The sequence below is a fragment of the Pundamilia nyererei genome, unplaced genomic scaffold, assembly GCF_000239375.1.
Source record: "Pundamilia nyererei isolate P.nyererei 1_Seehausen unplaced genomic scaffold, PunNye1.0 scaffold00115, whole genome shotgun sequence".
Lineage (NCBI taxonomy): Eukaryota > Metazoa > Chordata > Actinopteri > Cichliformes > Cichlidae > Pundamilia > Pundamilia nyererei.
This window is the reverse complement of record NW_005187516.1, coordinates 42,695-52,955: the sequence shown is the minus strand read 5'-3', so window position 1 is coordinate 52,955 and position 10,261 is coordinate 42,695. Positions and strand designations below refer to the sequence as shown.

Below are 10,261 nucleotides of genomic sequence, written 5' to 3'. Positions count from 1 at the left end.
ACAGTTGGGGGCATGAAACTGCCCAAAATGTCATGGTAAACTGAAGCATTTACAGTTCCTTTCACTGGAACTAAGGGCTCACACTATAACCCCCCCCTAACCAAACTTTACACATGGCACAGTGCAGTCAGACATGTACTGTTCTCCTGTCAACAACCCAAACCAGACTCGTGGGTTTTTTTGTCAGTGGATTACATCTTTAACAGAAAATTTGCAAAACATGACAAAAGAACCCACAAAATCTGTTAAAAGACTGTGATGTGGTCATTTTCTGTGCTATAGAATAAAAATAAAGATGAGCTAAAGTTAATCTTAACCAGGTCAAAGTAAACAAAGTGGTTGTTTTGCATCAATCCTAGATTACCAGAAGAAGAACAGGAAAAGATGGTGGAACGGGCTATTTGTCCTTATGACTTTCTGCTCAAAGCGTTAGAAAGACTAAGAAAGGTAACTAGAGGTTGGAAGGAAAGACTAAAGTGGACTCTAGTAATCCATTAAAAATACTCTCTGCTACAATTTAATGTACATATGTGCATAAAATTAAGTTTAGGGATATTATGCTCACAAAATGGTTTTGGACGTTAAATCCTTTTGCACATCTGATGGAAAATCCAGTTCTTCCCTTCTCTGTTTTAAGTTGACCTACCTAAGTGAATGGCTCCATAGACTCATGTTTGTCTTTATCTCTATTGACTTTTTCTATTTAATCCTCTATTAAAAGATATTTAATGCAGTTTACCAAATGCCAATGGACACTTCTCCCATTCTTGTCTTTCTTCTTACACCTTTCCCCCTCTCTGAGTGAAGCTATCTCACAGTCTTTTCTTTGTTAAATGAAACACACCAGTAGGCTTTTAGCCAGCAGCAGATTGTGTGGCCAACATACAAACAGTTTATATGTTTGCTGATGTTTGCTGATGTTTGCTGAGCTGATAGAAACGCTGTATTTGTTCCTGCCACTTTATGCAACATTTAATCATGACCAACCGCAGCATCGCACACAGTGCAAGAGTGATGACTTCAGCACTTGTGATGCAGTTTGCTTTATCCTCATCTTCCATGTCACCAGCTGCAACATACAGTGGTTGTGGTTTCAGCTTTCATTGCCTCCCCTGCATTTCTCAGCTTTTGTTACAAGCAAACCTCAGAGCGACTGCACATTTCCCCCAGCCTTGCAAACAGTAACATTTCCATTACAATCTCTCTATAAAATTTGTAATGTGAGTAATAACTTTATGGTTTGAAACTGTTTTGTGTAACACATCTTTAACTTCATTGACTCTATGTGTCATGGTCCGGAGTCTGTGACTCCGTGTTTATGTTTAGTTTATTATTATTCTGTGGTTTTGGTTATCTTGGGTTTTTGTACTCTTCTGTTTCACGTTTCATGTGCCGATATAGGTGTCCTCCAGTCTGTGTTCAGTCGGTGTGTTTCCTGTTTTACTTTGAAGGTCTCTGTCTGATGTCAGTGTGTTCTGTTTACGTTTCCCCTGCCTCGTCAGCTGTTATGTCTCCCAGGTGTGTTTCCCTCCTGTTTCCCATCCCCTGATTACTGGTGAGTGTATTTATGTGTTCCCTCGTCCTCGTTGCTGGTTCCTCTGTGTTGTTCCCCTCCATCTTCCTGTGTATCTCCCTCCGTATCTCTGTTCATCTCTGGGTTTGGTTTTCGGTTTGTTTTGTTAGCTGTTCCAGTTTCGTTTCTTCTCGCCATGCCGTTTCTGTTTGTATGTCATCCTCCTTACTAAATAAAGTTCACTCTCATCACAAGCAGCATCTTGGGTCCTTATCTACAACTCCACACGTCTGCCACGCTAGACGTGACACTATGGCTTTTTTTAGTGATGGCCAAATGAAGCTTTCTGAAGCATTGAAGCTTGTATTGAAAAACGGTTCATTACTCGAAGCTTTTCAACACAGTCCTCTCTGGTGACATCTGGTGGCCAAAAATATGAAGAGCAGCTTGAATCCACAAAATAAAACCAACCGCTTCATTATGATTGCACACTCTACAGAGTGGAATCCTGTCTGATATTGGGCCTTCGTTGTGTTGCTTTGAACGTGTATTTTTTGGTGGTTAAAAAAAATGTGTTTTATTTGTTTAATAAATAGTTTTGACCAGTAAACTCTCCTTGTTTAAACATGCAGCATGGTGTGGTCTTTCTTTGCTTGTGACTTCTTGATGTTGGTAAATACAATAATTGAAAAATACCACGTTACATATAATATACATATCAAAATGTACAACACATTATGGAGTATGCTTCTGCTCTGAGGTCTTGCCTCCGTGCACTCATGCAGTTAATCGCTAGACGGGTATTTTTATAAATAATATTACATTAGGGTAATTTTCCTATACATATTTTTGACCTGGGGGTAGAATTGATTGTGAAATGAGAAAGGGAAAATGCTTATGAACTTGCAAATTAAAAACATGATGCGTTTAAGGTAACCCTTTTCCATTTTTATTTAAAAAGAGAATTTGTTCTAGTGTGCAATGGCCGAACCTGTTCCTTTTCGTGGCGATAATTTCTCCTGCCTTAAGGAAAATCCCTTCACATGGCACAGAGGAGGCTGGAGTGCAGAGAAACTGGTAGAGATGCAGTTATACATTCTACCTGGGCCCCACCAACTATCAGCTAAAGAGAATAAATAAATTAAATTGCTGCACATTTGGTAGACTAACATTTTCAGATTAATTAAACAATAAAATATATATTTTTACAACATTACATGTAAAGAGTCAAGTGGAAGTTTTTCTAAAGTTATTTAATGATATTTATATTATGGAAGCAGATTTTGACATTTTACCTTTTTCCCGTTTTCAGATATAATAAACACGCACAAAACAAAAGCAAACGGCCAGAATACAAAGCTGGAAAACCCACCCGATTGACAAAAATCAACTCAAAATTCTCCCACACAACAGAACCTCCTCTATTCCTCGCTGGCTCCAAATCTCTCAGTGGAATGATCAGTGGTTCGCTATCTGTCACCATCAAAACAAATCCCGCGAATGATTCGCTTCCTTATAAAGCATTGAATGAGACACCGAAGCAGTTAGGTTCTAAATGAAGCTTCGGACGTCACTGATCACGTGACTCTGGCCAAACGAATCAAGCTTCAATGCTTCTGAAGCAGTGTGTTGATTTTTTTGACACACGCACCGGAGCTTCAGCTTCAAGCGGGCCATCACTAACTTTTTTCATTTTTGATACATTACTTATCTTAAAAATACAAATGTAGGGTGGAGGAGAGAGACTTTGTAACACCCAGCAAGTAAGTGCTGGCAGAGGCTCCAGTGCCCCTGCCAATAGATAAGAAATTGCATGAGTGGATAGAAATGAAAGTATAAGTCAGACCAAAGTATAAATGTTTATGTGGAAACTTGTTTTTATTTAAAGAAAATTGATTTTTTTGAAGTTTAACTTTCACAGGGCATATAAGAAGAAATAAATAATGGTATAAAGAAATGTGACTCAGACAGAGTTTAGAAACACTTCTTCTTCAGCAACAGAGATGACTCCATACACATACACATAGCTGTTTGCTATGTACCAGAAGTGAAAGTACAAGATACAAGCTTTTGTTCTTTACATCAAAGTGAAGCACTGCAACATCAAGACAACATCGCCAAGATGATTGACAACGACATCGTCCTTGAAGCACTGGGGGTGATCTGCAATGCTAAGATAACTTCTGTTCAACAAAAACAAGGAGAAGTTGGCATCGGTTCTGGTCTTCTCGAAGCTTTCAAAAATTTGTTTTTCACAGCTCCTGCTACGCAGCTGCCTGTTACGCAGCTCATTTCTACAGTTGTGGATGGAGATCAAACTTGGTAAATGTTATACTAAACCTCTGATAACAACTACTTTAAATGTCATTACTGAAACAGGATTGTAGGTTTTTAAAAGGATTAGGCTTTAGAATAGAATTACTGGTGCAAAAAATGTTTCAAAAATAATTTAGATGACACTAGTAAAACTGTGCCGAGACTCAAAGTCAGGTTGTAGTTTCGAAAACCCAAAGAAGTTTAATCGTTTCACAACAGGATAGAAAAATATGTGTGCTCATTTTTACCTGCATTTCACTTTATATAGTGTAAAAAAAAAAAAAGTCCAATTAAAATCCACCATTTTCATTTTCAACAACTAAAATTTCAGATTGTTCAGACTTCTGAGACATAACTCATTAATTTTTGTAAAACAGCATGACCTATAAGCCATGCATAATCTGATTTAAAATATATTTAAGTCGATGACATGAAAAGACAGCTGATCTGCTTTGGAACTTTATGCTTACAGCTCGGTGTCACAAAGCAGCTTGATGAGGATTGATGGGCACGTGTCTTCTGAATTGCCCGGGAATATAGGTATTAAAGGTTTTCCAGCAAATAAACATGTATCAAAATTTGAAATAGAGGAAAGAAATGGAAGGCGTTTCATCATCAACGAGGAAGAATTCTTTGACCCCAGATTTCACTACGACTTTACTGGAATGAAAGACACAGATACCTTTTACAGAGGTGACGAAGAGTACTGGCGTCCCTATGGTTGGCAGCGTTTTGCTATCAAGGTAAGTATCCCTTTGAAGCAGCCATGTTATTCATGTTCAGCATTTAAACTGCTATAACTGGTCCTTAAACACTATCAAGCACTGGATGATACTGATACTCACTGAAAAAGACGCATTATGAATTCAATGATACCACCGTAAAAGTTACTTATAAAAAATGAAGTGTATAATGAAATGAAGCATATAGTATATGAAATATATAGTAGAATAAAATCAAAAGATGGTTCACAATGTTATTAATAGATCATTTAGAAGCATTACAATGACATTGATATCAAAATATAGAGTTGGTTTTGTTTTCTGTTGCTGGCTTTATTAGAAACTTTCAACTAGCGGCTGTGATGAACAAATAAAATGCAGACTTTTTTCTCTTGGTAGATACAGTGGAAGGAGGGCTGTGACTTCAATAGATTGTCAAAAGAATTTATATTATATTTCACGGGAAATCAGAATAATGACAATAATAATTTTACTTTTACTTTTATTTGACTTTTTAAAATTTGTGTGTAAAACACGTGTTTAACTTTTGCAAAGATAATCTATGGACTGTCTGAAACAAACAAAAGCAGTTTTGATGACCTCAGACCGACAGACTGTGTCTTCGTACTCGAGCTGCGCCCTCTAGATAGCATCCTCTGCTCTTATGTCCCACTGCCTCATCCATTCCAGCCTCTAGATACAAAACAAACAAACAGATGCAGAAATAACTACAGATAAAGAGATAACTTTTGGCTCTTTGACCTATCAAAAGCGATAGTTTTTTTGTTGTTGTTTTTTTTTTTTTTTGACTGTGTTCTGCTATGAGTTGTGCCCCTCAGCTTATGCAACTCTACGAAGCTATCATCTGTTATAACATCATAACAGATTTTCTTGCATGAAAACATTTGATCACAGGTCCTGGATAAGTATGATGGAAATGAATGGCTCGGCACAGCAGGCTATCGCACTCGGTCAGTGTCAGGGGAGTGGCCTGTGTCCTACCATGGGACATCTTATGACTCTGCTTGTGGCATCATCAAAGGACGTTTCAAGGTTTGATTACATCATCTCTGGTACTGCAGTATTTTAACCAGTGAAAATATGATACAATGCTTTAATATGGCAATACTTTGGAATTACATGCCTAGTAAGCCTCTTCTGTCAGGAGGTCTGTGTCTCCATCATCTCCATGATGCCTTCCCATGATGCAATGAGCATTTCATCTCCACTCCAATTGCTGTATAGTTATTTGACACAATATCTTAAAATATTTCATGAATGTTTATCTTCTGTCTGTCTGTGTTTTTGTCCTCTTGTTGTTTGTTGGTCTTTCTCTGCTTCTCTTTCCCTCAGCCCCTGATCAGTATCTACTGAAATTTCAATAGATTTCATCTTCAGTAGAAGCAGAACATAACAGAAAAACACAATACGTGTTAACAAAGACTGTGATGTGCTCATTCCCTATGCTGTAGAATAGAAACCTGATCTACTGTTAGTTATTGTACACCTTTAACTAAATAAATAAATAAATAAATGAATAAAATGGTTAAAAATGACTTAAAGTTTATCTTATTCAGGTCAAAGTAAATAAACTGTAACATTCTCTAAATTATCTAAATCTCTAAATTAATTTCTAATTCCTCTCACTTTATTTAACAGCCAGGTCACCATGGCGTCTATGGTAGAGGGGTTTATTCTACACCTGACATCGAAGTGGCCCTCAAATACTGTAAAGATTTCAAGTCCAAAAAAAACGGCAAGACGTACAAAGTGATTCTGCAGAATCGGATCAACCCCAGCTACAGAGAGAAACACCACAATGATAAGTACTGGCTGGTTCCCATCAATAAAGAAGAAGAAGAGGAAAAGATGGTGGCGCGTGCCATTCGTCCCTATGGCCTTCTGTTGAAAGAGTTCTAAAAGACCAAAAAGGTCACTAGAGGTCGCAGAAAAGCCAAATAAAGACTAAAGCAGACTCTAGTGATCCTCTGTGCTGCAATTTAATGTGTAGTAAACCCTAAAATTTGTTATTTACCCGCATGCATAAAAATGTTTGTGGAAAGAGAAGTGAAGTTAAGGGGTTATTATTATGCTCACAAAACTGTTCTCACTAAGAAATTCAGGTAGACGTTCAATCCTTCTTTGTTCTTATGAGCTCTGAAGAACTGGTGGATGATTTGTAATTCCTTGATGAGATCTATTACCAGTGTTAGTCAAGTTACTTGAAAAAAGTAATTAGTAACTAATTACTGATTAATACTCCATAAAAGTAATCCATGATACACAACCTGAATAAATAATAAAGCAACAGACCTTTCAGCCCAATTCTACTTTTTCTGCATAATCCATCAAATAAAATTGAATCTTTTAAAAACTTGTTTTATCAGTTTTAATCTTTTAATTTTATGCACATTGCATTAAGCAAAAATGAAATTATATTCAACAGTCTTTGACTTGAAGAAATTTGTTTAACATTTAAACCTATTTTCTGCATATTCCCACATATAAAATAAAATAATTTTTTGTGTTTACACTCACTCTTTCAAATAGATGCAAGTAAAACACAGCAAAAAATAAATAGAATCAACGCTCAGAGTCACTAAGTCCTGTCGTTCTTAAATCTATCTTCACCTGTTAAGCAGGAGTGGGGCGGGTGGAGGTTTGCCCGGTGCCACAGTAGTCATGTCAGTGGGGGTATCCGGGGGGTTTCTCTGTGAATTTCACATTCCTGTGGCAGTGTGCTAGGTGCTTGCTCAGATTTCAAGTTAAATTTTTCGCTGTAGAAAGACATTTTCTTCCCACGCAGAGTGTACAGCGGATGCTCATATTTTAGTCACTTTTTACCGACTAAAGTAATGTAAGTACGTCCAAGCTTTAAATGCTGCATAGTCGTACTCTGTCCTGCACTCCATACTATCCATTGTTGATCTACACAAGTCTGTTGCTGCCACAGGTGTCGCACGTGCTTATGTCATTGTCATGAGACACTCTCACAAACAAAATCACGGTTTAGTAACGCAGTAAAGCGGCGTGCTTACTGGAAAGTAACAGTAATCTATTTACTTTTTTTGCGATAGTAATCCCTTATATTACTCATTACTTGAAAAAAGTAATCGGATTACAGTAACACATTACTGCTGTTAATTCCGGTTCTTTGAATTCTTAGGGCCAAGAAAGACACGGCTCAAAAGTGGTCCTTTTACTTTAAAAATTATCTTTAATTAACATATCCTGGATATGGAGACCTGAACACACGGACACACAAGCTCAGGTCTGAAGCACAAAACAGGAAGCCTAGTCATTTATATACTTGCTCTCTACATCATACCACACTTTAAGTTTCAATCAAACAGCCTAGTTGGTTTCACTTTCACTTCATTCTAGCTGCAAAAGCAGGCTTCTGCAAAAGCATGTAATTTCCTGTCAGTCCTGTCGGCACAAACTGTACTAAGAGTTGGGCCTCTCTTATCCAGAAAAAATATAATAGATTTCAGATTATATTTTTAAATTCCAACACTGCCCATCTCTGTCTATAATAGCTCTTAATTGCACACGATCACACATTTTTACCAAAATATGTATATATCTGGTTGACCTGCTCCTTTTTTCTCATTTCTCATTTTCACAATTTAAATGCATTAAAAATGAAAAAAACTCCCCATCATTTATAATATTGCACTTTGATTCATGCTAATTTTATAAATAATGTGTTCCTTTGCTTTACTCTTTTTGAAGTGTGAAAAAAAAGCATCTCCACAAATTATTGTTTGTACTTTTTGCTGCAAAAGTGTTTCTTTGATGCTTTTTGTTCTTGCATGAGGGGAGAGAAAATCTAAAGTGTAAAAATTGTTTAAGATGAAATTATGTACGTTTAAATGAAATGCAAGCTTAGAGCAGAAAATTGTAAAAGGTTTGATATTTGTGCAATTTTACTTCTCTGATTTTGAAGATTTTAGATGTTTGTCACTAGTAAATATGCTTTTAACTATGTATATTGAGTTCCTTTAAATGTCCCAACATTCTAATCAGTCTAATTTGTAAGTGGGAAGTTACTGAGCTCTTTTTGTCACAATATCTATATAAATATCCAGTAAGCAGGAGTTCACTGGGTAAAAACAGCTTGAGCTAGAGGTCAGAGAAGAATTGCCAAACTGCTTCATGATGATAGGAAGGTCATAGTCCCAAGTGAGAGTGTGTCAGGAAGCGTGTCCTGTGTGATATCTTAAGTAAGTCAAACATGTAGATCATCGAGAAGAACATTTCAATAACAGATTAGTCAGATCTGTGAACAACACCAACAACCTCTGATGCTGTTGAAAGGCATGTTCAGAGGCATCAAGAAAGACGGAAAGGCAAGGATGTAAGGAGAGGTAGAGACCAGGTGAAAGGGGAGCAAAGCCAGGCGCTACTAATGCTCTAGTCCGCTGTCGCTAGGAAGAGAAATAGAGCAGGTGTCATCTTGAAGGATGGTGAAGAAAACAGAGGTGAAGAGGAGGTGTTGGTAGGTATGATGTTAAGGAGAACAACGCTGAAGAACAGAAGGTAGTGGATCTTGTGAAAAAGATGGAAATGGCCGTGATGAACACTGATGGGGTTTGCAGAATGTACTCCACCATACAAAATGCACTGAATCCTGGCAATGGTACTTCTTGACAATGGGCTGTTAGAAAAATGCTACATTTTCATTAGAATTTCTTGCTTTGTACAAACTAAATATAAAAGTGAAAAACAAGAACATTTTTGCCATCCGCTGGGAAACTATTCAGGTTTTTAATATATAATTTGGTTACTAGATTGTTACTAAATTTGTTAGTAGATAATTGATGAGATACTAGATAATTAACAGATAGTCAAACACCTTCTCCATATACAGATTAGTATTACAGAAAAAATATAACATTTTAAAATATAAACAATATACTATTAATATATTTATATTAACAATATATATTAGCAGTAGATGTGCAGGGAATGGGAGGGAAGGTGCACGAAAAGCAAAAACATGTCATCGTTTCTGTCACTCACAAACAGCTGAAATATAAATTTAAAAAAAAGAAATATCTGCAGGGTGAAAGGTATCGGATTTACAGAAATGTTACCAAGAGACAATGGGAAGGAAAGAAAATGCCTTAAGCCTAGGATAGAACAAGTTTGGAAAGTTGGAAAAGTGTCCCGTTTCTGTGGCCCTTTTGGATACATTGAAGGTCAGTTTGGAATTGATGGATGAAAGTGTGTTTGTTTTTTGAAAAGTGAAAATATGTGATGGTAAATCTATCTGGAAGATTGGCTATATGTTTTAATAGCATTCTTCTCATCTGATAGAAATCAAAATCATCCAAATGTGTGATTTATTCCTCATGACATAGACATAGACAGGGGCGGAGCGTGGGGGTGGCTTACTGGGCTTAAGCCCGGGTTGTTTTGTCAGAAGCCCGGGGTCTTTTGGAGTGTAATTTTTTCATAGTTAGATGCCTGGCTGACAACTGTATAAAACAAAAAGTACACACAATATTCGAAGCACGTAGTGCACACTGTGGGAATTTACGACTGTGCGTGAATCCCCCCTGATATTGGTATGATCCGAGCTCAGACACTAAGCGACTGAGCGAGGGGGCGGGGCAGCTGCTGCCTCGGAGTGCGCTGTTGGAGAAACGGAGCCAGCCATACTAAGGAGAGCTTAAGTTTGACCAGGTACCAAAGCAAATCATTC

The 10,261-nt window shown here is 37.2% G+C and overlaps 1 protein-coding gene across 1 annotated transcript; it reads left to right on the top strand.

The window, feature by feature from the left end:
• The first annotated feature begins 3,206 nt into the window (after window positions 1-3,206).
• Window positions 3,207-6,871, top strand: LOC102194269 (uncharacterized). Its single transcript, XM_005741880.2, has 5 exons — window positions 3,207-3,276; window positions 3,602-3,835; window positions 4,302-4,572; window positions 5,467-5,604; window positions 6,211-6,871. The coding sequence occupies exons 2-5, from the start codon at window positions 3,636-3,638 to the stop codon at window positions 6,469-6,471; spliced, it is 870 nt and encodes a 289-aa protein (XP_005741937.1). The 5' UTR covers window positions 3,207-3,276; window positions 3,602-3,635; the 3' UTR covers window positions 6,472-6,871.
• The last annotated feature ends 3,390 nt before the right edge of the window (window positions 6,872-10,261 follow it).

What these genes read in the sequence shown, in the direction of transcription:
- LOC102194269 (XM_005741880.2), top strand. Translation starts at nt 3,636, where the DNA reads ATGATTGACAACGACATCGTCCTTGAAGCACTGGGGGTGATCTGCAAT. An exon ending in GTGGATGGAGATCAAACTTG is followed by an intron (nt 3,836 to 4,301) that starts GTAAATGTTATA and finishes TTATGCTTACAG; the next exon opens with CTCGGTGTCACAAAGCAGCT. An exon ending in GGCAGCGTTTTGCTATCAAG is followed by an intron (nt 4,573 to 5,466) that starts GTAAGTATCCCT and finishes ATTTGATCACAG; the next exon opens with GTCCTGGATAAGTATGATGG.